The sequence below is a fragment of the Microtus oregoni genome, unplaced genomic scaffold (assembly GCF_018167655.1).
Source record: "Microtus oregoni isolate MIOR12 unplaced genomic scaffold, Mior012 000011F_ref0000422, whole genome shotgun sequence".
NCBI lineage: Eukaryota > Metazoa > Chordata > Mammalia > Rodentia > Cricetidae > Microtus > Microtus oregoni.
In genome coordinates, this window is record NW_024543070.1 from 42,115,161 (window position 1) to 42,134,270 (window position 19,110).

At 40.3% G+C, this 19,110-nt stretch overlaps 1 protein-coding gene across 1 annotated transcript in view; it reads right to left on the reverse strand.

The window, feature by feature from the left end:
* The window catches only part of Mib1 (MIB E3 ubiquitin protein ligase 1), a 114,260-nt gene that overhangs the window by 75,420 nt on the left and 19,730 nt on the right, over positions 1-19,110 (reverse strand). Inside the window, exons 2-4 of the mRNA XM_041659691.1 lie at positions 18,519-18,690; positions 16,568-16,697; positions 2,595-2,699 (exon numbers count right to left, since the gene is read on the reverse strand). Of these exons, the coding sequence (XP_041515625.1) occupies positions 2,595-2,699; positions 16,568-16,697; positions 18,519-18,690 (407 nt within the window). The remainder of the gene's footprint in view (positions 1-2,594; positions 2,700-16,567; positions 16,698-18,518; positions 18,691-19,110) is intronic.

The following is a 19,110-nucleotide window of genomic DNA, read 5'->3' on the forward strand; positions in this document are numbered from 1 at the left end:
AAAGATACAAGGCAAGCACATGTAAGAAGAAAAACTACATAAAACCAAGCAGCCTGCAGAAGCAGAGAAATGGAATCAAACCCAGTTTTTGATCCTTTGCAATTAATTTCTCTATCTGGTTAATTAAGGTCTGTCCCACTTATTTTTACAAGAAAATATATTCATTCTTACTTAAGTAGTAGGATTAGAGGCACCTGTAGTTACAAGTTACAAGAAATAGGGACATTAATTTTAGGTGTTACTTACAAAAAACTTAAAGTGAGTTAAAGAAAAAACAGAAAACAAACAAAAAACAGATGCACTAAAAAATGTCCAAGAGTTGCTGATGTGTATAGTAGGTGACAGGCACATCCACACAGAATCCAGCTCTGTAACAGCCCATCTTGCAATAAAAATGAAATGTTACTCAACCCCAGACCGAGAAAAAGGCTATAATCATTTTAATGTAGTAATTCTACCTCTAAAAATCTATCCTAGGGAAATATGCCCATAATAAGCAAAAACATATTAAAGCATACTGGCTGCCACCCTGCTCACAGCCGTGGAGAGGGAAGGTAACCTTCAAAGAGACATCTCATTAAATAATGGCACTAACCTCATGAGTCATCAACCTGTATATGGTATTCATTTAACTACTTGAATGCACATACATCTTCATATGAATCAATAGTCAGTTTGAATCATTTAAAAAAAACTCACAATTCGAAAGCGTGCTGCATCTGAATCTTGAATATGCAGTGGGAAAGAAAACAAGTTGATTCTCTAGCCTATGATAATTTGGAATCATTAAAAGCATTTGCTAGCCAAGCAGTGGTAGTACACGCCTTTAATCCCACCACTCGGGAGGCAAGGGAGGATCATCTCCGTTCCAGGCCAGCCTGGTCTACAAAGCAAGTTCCAGGACAGCCAGGGTAAAACAGAAACCTTGTCTCGAAAAAACAAAGAAAAAAATAAAAAATAAAAAAATAAAGCATTTGTTTAAGTTCACATTGGCTTTCATACATAAACGAAATATATAAAGGAGACATTTGGCTATTTTTCTGCTCTCCAAATGGAAGACAAAGACAATTGAGGAAAGAAACAAAGAATTCTCTGGCCTGGGGAAACAGTTCACTGCTGGGCATTTGCCTAGCATGCACAAAACCCCAGTATCACAATTAAAATATGTTGGGGAATATTATTTTAAAGGTGTGTAATTGTTGTTTATGTTGCATTTGTCTAACTCTGTAAAACTGTGGTTCTTTGCCTGTCTAAACACCTGAAGGTTCCAATAAAGAGCTGGATGGCCAATAGTGAGGCAGAAGCAAGGATAGGCGGGGCTGGCAAGCAGAGAGTAAAATAAAAAGAACAAGAGAATAAGGAAAGGAGGACGTCAGAGGCCAGCCACCCTGCCAGCCATGAAGTAAGAGTGAAAGTAAGATTACAGAAGAGAAAGATAAAAGTCCAGAGGCAAAAGATAGATGGGATAATTTAAGAAAAGCTGAATGGAAACAAGCCAACCTAAGACTGGACATTTATAAGTAATAATAAGCTTTCGTGTGTGATTTATTTGGGAGCTGTGTGGTGGATCCCTCAAAAAGCCAAAAGAGTAAAACATTACACAACAAAACTATAATAATAATTCCTTAAATTGGAACATATTCATAACTGAAATGTTATTAAAGAAATTTGCATGTGAAAATAAACAATAAGGCTAGATATGGTGCCCACATCGTTAATCCCAGCACTTAGGAGGCTGAGTGAGACGGATCTCTCTGAGTTCAAGGCCAGTCTAGTGAGCTACACAGTGAGACCCTGTAACAAAATAAAGTTAGTATTTGAACAATGGTCCATGAAATACAGAAATATAAAGCAATCTATTGACTAAACCTAAGTTATTCTCCACTAGGTATTTCCAAATCTATTGCTTTCTTGTTTTATCTTCTTTTTATTTTTTGAGACAGTCTCATTATGTGCCCAAACTGGCCATGAACTTAAGATCCTCTTTCCTCCACTTCTGGAGTGCTGGGATTGTGCATACAAGATCACATTTAATCATCAACTCTGCATTCTAATAAAACTACAAGAGGGGTTGGGGAGATGCTCAGTGATTAAGAGCACTGACTTTTTCTTCCAGAGAATCAGAATTAATTCCCACCACTCACACAGGAGCTCACAACTATCTGTAACTCCATTTCCAGGGGGACCCAACACCCATGGTAAAACATCAATGCATTTAAATAAAAACTTTAAAAAAAAAAAAACCAACTTTCTTAAAAATAATTTATACTTTTTATCAGCTACCACAGCATAGAATACAAAACCCACCTCATGTTAATACTAGCATCCAAATCTACTCCAAAGAACAGTTCTATAGATGACTCTAATTTTTTTGTTTAGATTTCAAAAGCTAAATCCACTAGACATTCACTATGGCAAAAGCATATCTGCTATTAGGCAGTTTATACACACAGAGTCTGAGTCAGGTCTGAGGAGCTGAAACCCTCACATCACAGATGATCTTCCTGCTGCAGATGCATGGCTCAGACACAAGCAGAATCACACACAGGATGGGCACCAGTTCCCACCCAGGCCCGCCCACTATCACTACTCACCATGCCCTCAAAGCCAACTCTGTAAAGGTTCTTAGCACCATTATCCCAGAGAACGTACGCTGCACTGTGTGGGCTTGATGCACTCCAGTCTTGGATTTCCGTTACCTAACAAAATTTAGGGGGGAAAACTTTTTTTAAAAAATAGAAAGAAGAAGCCAGGCAGCAGAAACACACGCCTTTAATCCCAGCACTTGGGAGGCATAGGCAGGAGGACTTCTGTGAGTTCAAGGCTAGCCTGGTCTACCAAGCAAGTTCCAGGATAGCCAGAGCTGTGCAGAAAAACCCTGTCTCAAAAAAGCAAACAAAAGAAAAGGTTAGCTGCTTTAATTATACTGAAATCTTAAAAATCTTTTCATCTATCAACCTATATAACAAATATCAATAAAAATACCTATTTGCCAAATATGTTACTTTTAGCGTCATTAAATTATCAATAAAGTTCTACTTTTCCAGAATTATAAGTTTTATTAAGATAGAATATCCTTGAGTAGCCCATCCTCACCTCAAACTCAAAAGTCTCCTGTCTCAGCCTCCCAAGAGACAGAACTGCTGGATGTGTATAGCACCAAATCCAGCTTCTGGTTTTTCTCCTTAGCCCTGGGCTTCTCTATATGCTAGGCAAGCACTCTACCACTGAGTTTATCCCCAGCCTGGTGTTGTGACTATTGTTTGAGGGAAGGGGTGTTGAGACAAGCTGTCAGAACACAACCCAGGAAACCTCAAACTTCCTGTTTAAATTATGGGGTTATATCCCCACACCTGACCTTACCTGAGAGTTATGAAGTACATTCTAATATCACTGTAGAAATTTTTAACTAGGAGACAAAGAAATTAGGCTAGTAGGTTATCAGAAAATGAATAATGCAAATTTTAAAATCCTTTAAGAACAAAGCTTACTCTTTTTAGCCAATTATCCAATACATAATTTGAAATCTTTAAGCATGAATCTAAACAACTGAAGATAAACCCGTTTTCTAGTCAGCTACAAGATGACAAACCCAGAGTTGTTAAGAATGAGAGTGGCATTGAGCTGCTCAAGAAAACAGGCTACTCCAGCTAGAACAGTGTGCTATGGTGGGCACAGACATAATGCCACACCCACAAACAAACTGATACTTGAAACTTACCTGGGTAAACTCCAACTTGTTCTCTCTTTCCTCTCCCTGTTCTCTACCACAAACACACGTGCCCATGCATTCATGTATTGGTTGCCTACTAATCCTTAAGGCTGAGAGTCAAGTGCACAAAGTAACACACAGTAACGAAGCTGGCACTCCCACTGTCTACACCAAAGAACAGAGCTGCTCACATACAACCCAAATGACTTTGTAACACACAGTAACGAAGCTGGCACTCCCACTGTCTACACCTAAGAACAGAGAGCTGCTCACATACAACCCAAATGACTTTGTAACACACAGTAACGAAGCTGGCACTCCCACTGTCTACACCTAAGAACAGAGAGCTGCTCACATACAACCCAAATGACTTTGTAACACACAGTAACACACAGTAACGAAGCTGGCACTCCCACTGTCTACACCTAAGAACAGAGAGCTGCTCACATACAACCCAAATGACTTTGTAACACACAGTAACACACAGTAACGAAGCTGGCACTCCCATTGTCTACACCTAAGAACAGAGCTGCTCACATACAACCCAAATGACTTTGTAACACACAGTAACACACAGTAACGAAGCTGGCACTCCCACTGTCTACACCTAAGAACAGAGAGCTGCTCACATACAACCCAAATGACTTTGTAACACACAGTAACACACAGTAACGAAGCTGGCACTCCCACTGTCTACACCTAAGAACAGAGAGCTGCTCACATACAACCCAAATGACTTTGTAACACACAGTAAAACAAAGTAACGAAGCTGGCACTCCCACTGTCTACACCTAAGAACAGAGAGCTGCTCACATACAACCCAAATGACTTTGTAACACACAGTAACACACAGTAACGAAGCTGGCACTCCCACTGTCTACACCTAAGAACAGAGAGCTGCTCACATACAACCCAAATGACTTTGTAACACACAGTAACACACAGTAACGAAGCTGGCACTCCCACTGTCTACACCTAAGAACAGAGAGCTGCTCACATACAACCCAAATGACTTTGTAACACACAGTAACACACAGTAACGAAGCTGGCACTCCCACTGTCTACACCTAAGAACAGAGCTGCTCACATACAACCCAAATGACTTTGTAACACACAGTAACACACAGTAACGAAGCTGGCACTCCCACTGTCTACACCTAAGAACAGAGCTGCTCACATACAACCCAAATGACTTTGCTCCACTCTAACACTCACATACACCAGCATCTCACAAACATAAAGAATAACCCAGACTATATTACTTTTCTTTGTTTTGTTTTGTTTCAAGACAGGATTTCTCTGTATAACAAATCGAGTTTACTTGGAAATAACTCTTGTAGATCAGCCTAACCTCAATCAGGCAGGTGATCCACTTGCCTCTGTCTCCCGAGTGTTGGGATTAAAAGTATGCACCACCACCACCCAGTCGACTAGTATTCATTACTTAAAGTAAAAGTACATATTGAACTTTTTTTCTTCTTTGTACTGTAGAAATAGTTTCATTGGGTAGGTATTTGGCAGTGCTTTTGTACAAATAAAATGATTTCATTTACTTAATTAACCATTTGAGAAATGTTTCAAATTACTAATAAGGCCATATATTCTTTTAAATTTTTATAAGTATTGTAAAAACAAAATATGCATACTTTTAAGAATAAAAAAGAAATGAACTCTCTTATAATTATTCTACTACCTTTAAAAATGAATGTCATAGCAGTGATAGCAGACGCCTTTAATCCCAGCACTCAGGAGGCAGAAGCAGGCAAATCTCAGCGAGTTCGAGGCCAGCCCGGTCTACAAAACAAGATAAGGACAGCCAGGACAGTTACACAGAGAAACCCATCTTGAAAAACCGGAAAGAAAAATGCCAAGACTTTTCAAGACCCCATGTGCTCATCCACCCCTCTGCCTTCTCTCAAGAGGCAACCATCTTTCTAAATTTACTCCATCAATGCTCTACCACGCTTCAGGATTCTGCCCAATTAACACTGTACAAGTTTGTAATGTATGATGTGAACTTGCAATCTATAGCAGTAACCTTCCTTCGGATTTTGAAAATACCAGTACTTCATGTTGTAAATTTAACACTAACTTAAGAAGCTCTGATTCAGATTGGTTTATTTTTATTTATGTGTACGTGTGGGCCTGCATGAGATTATGAACTCTACATGTGTGCAGGAATGCACAGAGACCAGAAAAGAGCTTTGTATCCCTTGGACTCGAATTGCAAGCAGTTGTGAGGCCATCATGTAGGTGCTGGGAACTGAACCCAAATCCTCTACAAGAGCCTGCAATGCTCATAACCACTGAGCCATCTCTTCGTCCCTCAAAGATCTATTTTATTAATAGTTTATTTATCAGTATGAGTGAGGTCTTAGGTTCAAAATTCGCTACCACAAAAAAAAAAAGAAAAGAAAAGAAAAGAAAAGAAAGCACACATGAGGGATAAGGCAAAGTTAAAGATCTGGATTTCTTCAATAAATAAATGACGTTTTTAAAAGGCTCATAATTGGGAACACCGGGCGGCGGAAGGCGGCCGGAGGACGCCCAGCACAGCCGGCGGGGACCAATTGGGACAGGCTGGAACCAGCGGGGACCAGAGCAGCAGCAGAGGACACAGGCTGCTGGTGGCGGGAACCATCCCAGCAGCAGAAGCAGGCTGCAGGGACCATGCGGAACACCGAGAACAGATCGCCCCACTACAATTAAACCAAAGAGGTAGGCATTCGGTAGGGGAGGTCCCTGGCAGAGGAGGAGCCCGGTCCTATTCTTGAAGACCCTTCTGAGGGGTGAGAGGGATCTTGCGGGCCCGCGCCCCCCGCCGCCCCCCCCCCCCCGCCGCCCCCCCCCCCCCGCCGCCCCCCCCCCCCCCCCCCCCCCCCCCCCCCCCCCCCCGGCAGGAACCAGGAACCAGAGCAAGGGCATTTTGTAAGAGGAGCCCCTGGCCAGCAGGGAAACCTGAACCAGTTTTAACAGACCCCTTAGATAGCATCGATAGGAGGAGATGGGCAGGCGTCAAGGAAAGAATTCACCCAATAATCTGAAAATCAGCATGAAAACACCAGAACCCAATGATCTTACAACAGAAGGTCTCCAACACCCTAACACAGAAGAAGTGGAAAAAATTGACTTTTTGAAAGCAGTAGAGTCCCTTAAACAACATGTGAAAAATGCCCTTATAGAAATGGATGAGAAGTATAACCAAAAATTGGAAGAAATGAGTAAATATGTACATAATACCCTGGGAAACCAAGAAAGAACGATCAAACAGGTAATGGAAACAGTTCAAGAATTGAAAACTGAAATGGAAGCAAGGAAGAAAACACAAACTGAGGACCAGCTGGATATGGAAAATCTAGGTCAACGAGCACAGCCTACAGAAACAAGCATAATCAATAGAATACAAGAAATAGAAGAAAGAATCTCAGATTCTGAGGACACCATAGAGAAAACAAACACTCTGATCAAAGAAAACTGCAAAGCCAACAAATTCTCATCACAAAACATTCAGGAATTATGGGACACAATAAAAAGACCAAATATAAGAATAATAGGAATAGAAGAAGGAGAAGAGTCACAGCTCAAAGGCCCAGAAAATATTTTGAACAAAATTATGGAAGAAAACTTTCCCAACTTAAAGAAAGATATTCCTTTGAATATTCAAGAAGCATACAGAACACCAAACAGACTGGATCAAAGGAAAACATCCCCTCGCCATATAATAATCAAAACACAAAATATACAGGTTAAAGAAAGAATACTAAGAGCTGCAAAGGAAAAAGGCCAAGTAACTTATAAAGGTAAACCGATCAGACTTACACCTGATTTCTCTATGGAAACAATGAAAGCCAGAAGGTCCTGGATAGAAGTACTGCAGAAGCTAAGAGACCATGGATGCAAGCCCAGACTACTATACCCAGCCAAGCTTTCGGTCACTATAAATGGAGAAACCAAGACATTCCAGGATAAGAACAAATTTAAGCAATACGTAGCCACGAATCCAGCCCTACAGAAAGTAATAGAAGGAAAACCACAACCCAAGGAATCCAACATTGCCAACACTGCCTACAATAACTCAGGCATCTAGCGACCCTTCACTAGCACAACTCAAAGAAGGGAGACACACAAATTCTACTTTCAAAAACAACAAGAATATCCGGCATGAACAACCACTGGTCATTAATATCACTTAATATTAATGGTCTCAACTCACCTATAAAAAGGCACAGGCTAAGAGATTGGATACGAAAACAGGATCCAACATTCTGCTGTTTGCAAGAAACACATCTCAACCACAAAGACAGGCATCTACTCAGAGTAAAGGGTTGGGAAAAGGTCTTTCAAGCAAATGGTCCTAAGAAAAAAGCAGGTGTGGCCATATTAATTTCTAACAAAACTGACTTCAAACTAAAATCAATCAGAAGAGATCGAGATGGACACTTTATACTCATAACAGGAACAATTTGTCAGGATGATGTCTCAATCCTGAATATTTATGCCCCTAATATAAAAGCACCCATGTATGTAAAAGAAATATTACTAAAACTCAAGGCAGATATCAAACCACACACACTAGTAGTAGGAGACTTCAATACACCTCTCTCAGCAATGGACAGGTCAATCAGACAGAAACCTAATAGAGAAGTAAGAGAACTACTGGAGGTAATGAAGCAAATGGACTTAACAGACATCTATAGAACATTCCACCCAAATAGGAAAGAATATACCTTCTTCTCTGCAGCCCATGGAACCTTCTCGAAAATTGACCACATACTCGGAAACAAAGGAAACCTCCACAGATACAAAAAAATATCAGTGTCCACCTGCGTCTTATCAGATCACCACGGATTAAAGTTAGAATTCAACAACAATCCTACCTCCAGAAAGCCGACAAACTCATGGAAACTGAACAGTCAACTACTGAACCACACCTGGGTTAAGGAAGAAATCAAGAAGGAAATTAAAGTCTTCCTGGAATTCAATGAAAATAGAGAAACAACATACTCAAACCTATGGGACACTATGAAAGCAGTGCTAAGAGGAAAGTTCATAGCACTAAGTGCCCACTTAAAGAAAACAGAGAAAGCATACATCGGAGACTTAACAGCACACCTGAAAGCTTTAGAAAAAAAAGAAGCAGACACGCCCAGGAGGAGTAGAAGACTGGAAATAATCAAACTGAGGGCGGAAATCAACAAAATAGAAACGCAGAAAACAGTCCAAAGAATCAATGAAACAAAAAGTTGGTTCTTGGAGAAAATCAACAAGATCGACAAACCCCTATCCAAACTAATTAAACGACAGAGAGAGAACACGCAAATAAATAAGATCAGAAATGAAAAGGGGGACATAACCACAGACACAGAGGAAATTCAGAGACTCATTAGATCTTACTACAAAAGCCTGTATGCCGCAAAACTAGAAAATGCAAAAGAAATGGACATGTTTTTAGATAAGTGCCACATACCAAAGCTAAACCAAAACCAGGTGAACGATCTAAATAGACCTGTTAGTCGCGAAGAACTAGAAACCGTTATCAAAAATCTACCTTCCAAAAAAAGCCCAGGACCAGATGGTTTCAATGCAGAATTCTACCAGAACTTCCAAGAAGAGCTAATACCTATACTCCTTAATGTATTTCACAATATAGAAACAGAAGAGTCATTGCCAAATTCCTTTTATGAAGCTACAGTTACCCTGATACCAAAACCACACAAAGACCCAACCAAGAAAGAAAATTACAGGCCTATCTCACTCATGAATATCGACGCAAAAATTCTCAATAAAATACTGGCAAACCGAATCCAAGAACACATTAGAAAAATTATCCATTATGATCAAGTAGGCTTCATCCCAGAGATGCAGGGCTGGTTCAACATACGCAAATCTATCAATGTAATCCAGCATATAAATAAACTGAAAGAAAAAAACCATATGATCATTTCATTAGATGCTGAAAAAGCATTTGACAAAATTCAACACCCCTTTATGATAAAAGTCTTGGAGAGATTAGGGATACAAGGGTCCTACCTAAATATAATAAAAGCTATTTACAGCAAGCCGTCAGCTAACATTAAATTAAATGGAGAAAAACTCAAAGCCATCCCACTAAAATCAGGAACACGACAAGGATGTCCACTCTCTCCATACCTCTTCAATATAGTGCTTGAAGTTCTAGCAATAGCAATAAGACAACATAAAGGGATCAAGGGGATTCGTATCGGAAAAGAAGAAGTTAAGCTCTCGTTATTTGCAAGATGATATGATAGTATACATAAGCGACCCCAAAAACTCTACCAAAGAACTCCTACAGCTGATAAACACCTTTAGTAATGTGGCAGGATACAAGATCAACTCCAAAAAATCAGTGGCCTTCCTATACACTAAGGATAAGGAAACAGAGAGGGAAATTAGAGAAGCATCACCTTTCACGATAGCCACAAATAGCATAAAATATCTTGGGGTAACTCTGACCAAGGATGTGAAAGATCTATTTGACAAGAACTTTAAGTCTTTGAAGAAAGAAATTGAAGAGGACACCAGAAAATGGAAAGATCTTCCTTGCTCCTGGATTGGGAGGATCAACATAGTAAAAATGGCAATTCTACCAAAAGCAATCTATAGATTCAATGCAATCCCCATCAAGATCCCATCAAAATTCTTCACATATCTGGAGAAGACAATAATCAACTTTATATGGAAAAACAAAAAACCCAGGATAGCCAAAACAATCTTATACAACAAAGGAGCGTCTGGAGGCATTACCATCCCTGACTTCAAACTCTACTACAGAGCTACAGTATTGAAAACAGCTTGGTATTGGCATAAAAACAGAGAAGTCGACCAATGGAATCGAATAGAAGACCCTGACATTACACCTGATTTTTGATAAAGGAGCTAAAAGTATACAATGGAAAAAAGAGAGCATCTTCAACAAATTGTGCTGGCAAAACTGGATGTCAACCTGTAGAAGAATGAAAATAGATCCATATCTATCACCATGCACAAAACTCAAGTCCAAATGGATTAAAGACCTCAATATCAGTCTGAACACACTAAACCTGATAGAAGAGAAAGTGGGAAGTACTCTACAACACATGGGCACAGGAGACCACTTCTTACATACAACCCCAGCAGCACAGACATTAAGGACCTCATTGAATAAATGGGACCTCCTGAGACTGAGAAGCTTCTGTAAAGCAAAGGACACTGTCACTAAGACACAAAGGCAACCCACTAACTGGGAGAAGATCTTCACCAACCCCGCAACTGACAAAGGTCTGATCTCCAAAATATATAAAGAACTCAAGAAACTAGACTGTAAAAGGCTAACCAACCCAATTATAAAATGGGGCATTGAGCTGAACAGAGAATTCTCAACAGAAGAACTTCAAATGGCCAAAAGACACTTAAGGTCATGCTCAACTTCCTTAGCGATCAGGGAAATGCAAATCAAGACAACTTTAAGATACCATCTTACACCTGTCAGAATGGCGAAAATCAAAAACACCAATGATAGCCTTTGTTGGAGAGGTTGTGGAGAAAGGGGTACACTCATCCATTGCTGGTGGGAATGCAAACTTGTGCAACCACTTTGGAAAGCAGTGTGGCGGTTTCTCAGGAAATTTGGGATCAACTTACCCCTGGACCCCGCAATACCACTCTTGGGAATATACCCAAGAGAGGCCTTATCATACAACAAAAGTATATGCTCTACTATGTTCATAGCAGCATTGTTTGTCATAGCCAGAACCTGGAAACAACCTAGATGCCCTTCAATGGAAGAATGGATGAAGAAAGTATGGAATATATACATATTAGAGTATTATTCAGCAGTAAGAAACAAGGACTTCTTGAATTTTGCATACAAATGGATGGAAATAGAAAACACTATCCTGAGTGAGGTAAGCCAGACACAAAAAGAGGAACATGGGATGTACTCACTCATATTTGGTTTCTAGCCATAAACCAAGGACATTGAGCCTATAATTAGTGATCCTAGAGAAGCTAAATAAGGAGAACCCAAAGAAAAACATATAGGCATCCTCCTGAATATTAACCTTCAGCAAGCGATGAAAGGAGACAGAGACAGAGACCCACATTGGAGCACAGGACTGAATTCTCAAGGTCCAAATCAGGAGCAGAAGGAGAGAGAGCATGAGCAAGGAACTCAGGACCATGAGGGGTGCACCCACACACTGAGACAATGGGGATGTTCTACTGGGAACTCACCAAGACCAGCTGGCCTGGGTCTGAAAAAGCATGGGATAATTCCGGACTCTCTGAACATAACGGACAATGAGGACTACTGAGAACTCAAGAACAATGGCACTGGGTTTCTGATCCTACTGCACGTACTGGCTTTGTGGGAGCCTAGGCAGTTTGGATGCTCAACTTACTAGACCTGGATGGAGGTGGGGGGTTCCTTGGACTTCCCACAGGACAGGGAACCCTGATTGCTTTTCGGGCTGGGGGGGGGGACTTAATTAGGGGAGGGGGAGGGAAATGGGAGGCGGTGGCTGGGAAGAGACAGAAATCTTTAATAAATAAATAAATTAAAAAAAAAGATGAAGCACAAAAAAAAGAAGAAAAAAAAAATAAAAAAATAAAAGGCTCATAATTTTTTAAGTTGAGTGATGGATGCCTAGGAATCTGTTATGCTATTCTCTGTACTTTGACATACGTCAGATTTTTCTCCATCCAAACTGTTTTTAAAAGGAGGCATATGACTTAGCATACCTATATAAAATAGCAAATAACAAACCAAAACTGTGTAGTGGTAATTCACAGCTTCAGGAATTCCACTTTTATTCCTTTTTATCATTCTCCCAAAAGTGCTGGCTGGGTAGTGTTCTCTTATTATTTACCAACTTGATACAGCTGGAGTCATCTGGGAACCAGGAACCCAGTTGAGAGGTTGCCTCCATCAGATTGCCTGTAGGTAAACCTGTGGGGCTTTTCTTGATAAATGATTAAGAAGTGGGAGGGTCCAGTCCACTGTGGGAGGTGGCATCCCTGGGTGGTATAGAAAAAGCAAGCTGAGTAGGCCATACGAAGCCAGCCAATAAGCAGCGCCCCTCATGGCTTCTACTTCAGTTCCTCCCTTGAGCTCCTGTCCTTGCTTCGCTAGATGGTAGAACACAACCTGAAGGATGCAATAGCAGACCCACCCCAAGTTAGTTTTAGTCAGTATTCTTGTCACAGCAACAGAAAGCAAACTAGAACAACAGCAAAACCCAGTAAAGTCCCAATTCTGTGGCTTCAGAGTGCCTCACAGCAACAGTCTTAGTTCTGATACTCTGCCTACACATCTGTGGGAAAGAACACAAAATCATTTTCAAAATAAAAATATTAACTTTTGTCTTCTTACGAACTGTCTAAAGCTGTATTCTACCAAAAGATTCAAGTATGTACAGCATAATGGAACAGAGAACAAGGGGGAGAGAGGCATCCAGGGGAAATAGCAGGTACCAAGCACATCAAGTAATTCACCCACACTAGCCAGTGCTAGTCATCAAGATCTGCACTGCCAGGTGGTAATGGTGAACACCTTGAGTGCGAAGCCAGCCTGATCTACAGAACCAGTTCCAGGACAGCCAGGGCTACACAAAGAAACCCTGTCTTGAAATTTTTTCTTTAAATTAAAAATATCTCCACTGCTAGTGCATTCTAACCTAAGAACAGACTGCCCACTCCCTATGCCTGACCCACATCTGAAGGGTATCAAGTGTACTGCTTGTTTGGACTATGTAATGATGACATTTCCATTTGCCCCTCTGCCACCCATTCCCTGATTCCCTGATACCAGCACAAGCTAAGGTGTCTGTTTCTGTCGCCCTCTCTCTTCCCCCCGACACACAGGGGTGGGAATATTCTGCTTTATCCTATTTATAAAACGATTACATTCTATAGTGAGCTTAGAAGCGAAAACTACACAGCAATGTATCTCCTCTGACAATGTTCTCACCCAGTATCTAGCCCTACGTCCGCCACCTCATAGCACATGCTGAGCTCTATGTTCCCAGAACTCATGAACAGCCGTGCCTACTGAAAGCCCCAGAAGGACTCTCACAAATTTTAGAGATCCTGAAGAGAAACTACAGACTATTTTGTTCCCATTTTTCTGAGAGCCTTAATTTAAAATGAGCGTTCTGCCCTGCCATTACAATAGCTAGGTCCGTGACTGCTACATTTTCAAAATGTAAATATCAATTGCTCTTGTGACAATCTACATTCACAAAAAGTACTAAAGAAAAACAAGAAAATGGTAAACACAAAATATGGCTATTGGTTACTTTGCAGGAGGGCTGCAAATGGAACAGGCACTATATGAATCTCCACAGCCATTTAATACTTACTCCAAGTTCTCACTAGAGCAATAAGACAACAAAAGAAGATCAGGGGATACAAATTGGAAAGAAGTCAAACTTTTGCTATTTGCTGATGATACGACAGTATACGTAAGTGACTCCAAACATTTTTACCACGGAACTCCTACAGCTGATAAACACCTTCAGTAACATGGAAGGATACAAGATAAACTCAAAAAAAAAAAATCAGTATCCCTCTTAGATACAGATGATAAATGGGCTGAAAAAAAAATTGGAGCAACATCACCCTTCACAATAGTCACAAACAACATAAAGTACCTTGGGATAACTCTAACCAAACAAGTGAATGACCTAACAAGAACTTTAAAGTCAGTGAAGAAAGAAACTAATTAAAATATCAGAAAATGGAAAGACCTCCCATTTAACATAGTAAAAAATGGCAACTTTACCAAATGCAATCTACAGATTCAATGCAACAGCCATCAAAATCCCAACAGAATTTTTTACAGACCTTGAAAGAACATTACTCACCTTAATATGGAAAACCAAAAAGCCCAAGATAGCCAAAAAAAAAAAAATCCTGTACAATAAAGGAACTTCTGGAGGCATCACCATCCCTGACTTCAAACACTATTATAGAGTTACATTAATAAAAACAGCTTGGTATTGGCACAAAAAAAGACGGTGGGCCAATGGAATTGAATCGAAGACCCTGATATTAATCCACAGACCTATGAACACCTGATTTTTGACAAAGACACTAAAAATAAAATAGAAAAAAAAGCAAATTCAACAAATGGTGCTGGCATAACTAGATATCAACATGTAGAAGAATGCAAATAGATTCATATCTACCACCATGCACAAAACTAAGTCTAAATGGATCAAAGACCTCAACAAAAACCAATTACAATGAACCTCATAGAAGAGAAAGTGGGAAGTATACTTGAACGCACTGGCAAGGGGACCACTTCCTAAATATAACACCAGTAGCACAGACACTGAGAGAAACGACCTCCTGAAACTGAGAAGCTTCTGTAAGGCAAAAGACACAGTCAAGAAGACAAAATGGCAGCCCTCAGAATGGGAAAGATCTTCAACGCCACATCTGACAGAGGGCTGATCTCCAAATTATACAAAGAACTCAAGAAACTAAAGATCAAAATACCAAATAATCCAATTTAAAAATGGGGTACTAATCTAAACAGAGAATTCTCAACAGAAGAAACTCAAGTAGCTAAAAGACACTTAAGGAATTACTCAACATCCTTAGCCATCAGGAATGCAAATCAAAACAACTCTGTGATTCCATCTTAGCCCCGACAGAATGGCTAGGGTCAAGAACAATGGTGACAGCTTATGCTGGAGAGGATGTGGGGTAAGGAAAACACTCCTCCATTGATGGTGGGAGTGCAAACTTGTACAGTTATTTTGGAAATCAGTATGGCAAGTTAGGGTTAGGGTTAGGAACAATCTACCTCAAGATCTAGCAATACCACTCTTAGGCATATACCCAAAAGAGGCATGCAAGATCATGTGCTCAACTATGTTCACAGCAGCATTATTCGTAATAGGCAGTCCTGGAAACAACCTAGATGCCCCTCGACTAAGGAATACATAAGGAAAATGTGGTAAATTTACACAATGGAGTACTACTCTGTGGCAAAAACCATCTTGAAATATGCAGGCAAATAAATGGAGTGGGAAAAAAAACATCCTGAGTGATGTAACCCACAGCCAGATAGACAAATATGGCATGTACTCACTCATAAGTGCATATTAGGCATAAAGCAAAGGATAACCAGACTACAGTCCACAACCCCAGACACGCTAAGTAACAAAGAGGACCCTAAGAGAGACATACATGGATCTGCCTAACAAGGGGAAATGGACATGATCTCCTAAGACCTTCATCCAATGACTGAGGGAAGCAGATGCAGAGAGGCAGATGCAGAGTGCTTAGCTGTGCAACTAACCACTGGACAGAGCTCCCGAGTCCTGTTGAAGAGAGGGAGGAGCGGTAACAAGAGCAAAGGGGTCAAGTCCATGATGGGGACACCCACAGAAATAATAGACCTGAACTAGTGGGTGCTCACTGACTCTGGACAGACAACCAGGAAATCTGCATAAGACTGATCTAGGGCCCCTGATAGCAGGCGCAGTGGGGATGGTTTGGCAGTTTGTGGGGCCACTGGTATGGGGACCAGGAGTTATCCCTAATGAATGATCTGGCTTTTTGGAGTCCATTTCTTACGAAGAGAAACCCTGCTTAACCTAGACACAAGAGGAAGGGCCTTGGTCCTGCCTCAATGTAGTGATGTGACAGAATCTGTTGATCCCATAAGAGGCCTTACCTGAGGAGCAGCAGATGAGGGCTGGGGAGAGGGGTAAGTGGGAGAGTAGGAAGAGGGGAGGGAGAGGGAACTGGGATTAGTACGTAAAATACACACACACACACACACACACACACACACACAAAAACTCAACATTCTAGAATACATGGTCAATTTTTAAAAGTCCATACCTTTCCTCTACGCCCATTGCCCCCATCTTGATCTTCCCACTGCCAGTCCACTCCTCGTACCACTCTAGCACCTGCAAAGATTCCTCTGGCTGTAATCTTCTTAGATTTTCTACGAGACTCTAACAGAACCCTAAAAATAAAAGAAGTTTTGTTTTCACATTTTATAAAACTGAGAAATAGTAACTTATATGTAAAAATGTATATTAAAAAAAAGCCTTTACATGGGGAAAGTATTATTAGCTCCTTATAAAGACAACATTAAACTGCCCATTTTACAACTGAGGAATTAACACATGAAAAAAGGTTTTGCTCAGGTTCGTAAAAACATATAAAGCAATGGAATCAGAAAAAGCACCTAGCACCACCATTTCAGGCTATGTCTCTAAGTGTACTCTGTCAGGGCCTGCTGAACACAGCATCTCAGATGAGCTGCAAACCACACACTTAGCTGTGATTTAGGGCAAACAGCTAGTGGCAGCATTTTGGTCACCTCAAGAGCATGATCTCTCTACAAAGAACAATAGACCTCTGCTTCTGCCAAATGTCAAGAACAACAAGATGGGTTCAGAATGGGGGTGGGGACATCTTTAAGAATCTGTGAAAAGTGAGCAATGAATTAAACTGAATCTGAGGCCAAGTTTGACTACACTGTACTGTCTCTGTAGTACTGCACACTTAGAAGCATTTACAAACCTTGGGAAAGATTTCACTCAATTATTTGAGCCAGCTGCCCCTTACTCATCTACATCCTTTTTACTCAGATTTTAGGCTTTTGCTTTTTAAATGTAATCTTATTATTATACTCATTTTTTAAAATCTATTTATCATTCCTTAATTTCAATTTTAAGCAAAACCAAGAATTTTTTTTTCCAAAATACTCAGTGTGAGTGGCAGGACCATGATCTGAAGTGAGATGCTGTGACTCAAAACTCCTTCCCGATTGCCCCAAGTTGTGGCTCTCTCACTAGCTGCACACTTACTCAAGTACAGTATCCTATCTATACGAGAAGACTCCACTACCTAAAATTCCACGCCCACCTCATCAATCCTAAGACTTAAGACATTATCCTGTCCAAAACATCATGATTTTCATTCATGATCATCATTCCTCTTAAATTATAAACTCCTTAAGAAAACTACCTACAAATTACAAATACAGTAGCTGCCGCATAGGCTCTCTCTCTGTGTATATGCATTCACGTATGCATGTGTCTGTGTGTACAGGTGTGCATGTATACGTGAGAAGGTTAGATGCCAATGTTGGGTGTCACTCAATCACTTTTCCACCTTACTTTTTGAAAATATCTCTCACTGAACCTGGAGTTCAATGTTCAGCTAGACAGACTAGCCAGAGCTCCAAGTATCCTTCTGTCTGCCTCTCCAGCACTGGCTATAAAAATGTGTCACATGCCTAGCTTTCCATGGGTGCTGGGTATTCAAACATAGCTCCCCAAGTTTATGAAGCAAGCACTTTACCATCTGAGCCATTCTCAAGTCTTTATTCATAATAAACACCTGCTGACTCAACCAGTAGGCCATAGTGTTCATTGAATAGAATTAAAACAAAGGGTATAATAAGAAAATTATTCAATTTTTTTTGGAGGGGGCATATATTTCCCACTGTTCAGCAATGTCAAGCTCCACACTAGAGAAAAAATAGCCAAGATTATCTTATAAAAAAATCAGTAATTGGAGGTCAATCTGGACTACATACTGAGTTCAAGGTCAACCAGAGCTCTACAATGAGACCCTGTCTTTAAAAAAAGAAACAAGAGAGAAACCCACATACAATAAAATTTTACCTTCACAGAGTCACTCACAAATCGACAAGTTCAATCCAAGTCTAGCCTGCTAGTCATTTTCCCCTAAAACTAAATCTAAATTATCAAAAGCTACTTCCTAATCCTACTTTAAAGTTAATAGGAAAAAAGGAAAAACTTGTTTCCCTTACCGTTCACTTCCTGGTGTAGTGATCCTATAAAAGCGATGCCTTAAGTGGTGCTTATCTCCATGATAACAAACGGTGCACAAATCATAATTTGTACACTCTGCACATTTCCATCGAATGCCAATGATTGGTTGTTGGCGGCAAGTATCACACATAGTTCCATCATGCTTGATGCCTATGGAAACAGTCACATGCTTGGGTTACTCTCAAGTACTTATTTGCACACTACTGTGTTGGGGAAAACACAACAGCATATTACAGGTTATTTTAACAAAGGATGGGAAAAACACAACACATCTAATTTCAAGGTGACAGATCTGAATTACTTTGATCAATGTAAATCATAAACTAAACATGTTTTCTACTCTCATTTCATTAGTAAAATACAAACAAGTATTATTTGTCTAGCTCTCATCCATAAATGAAAATCTAGGCTTAACACAAATACAATCTTCTCCCAAATCTAAGCATTTCTGACTATAAAAACTCACAATCACAAGCTGGTTAAAGTACTTACTGTGCGAGGATGAAGACCAAGGTTCAGATATGCAGAACCCATATAATGCCAGGTGGGCTGCCTGCCTGTTATCTCTAG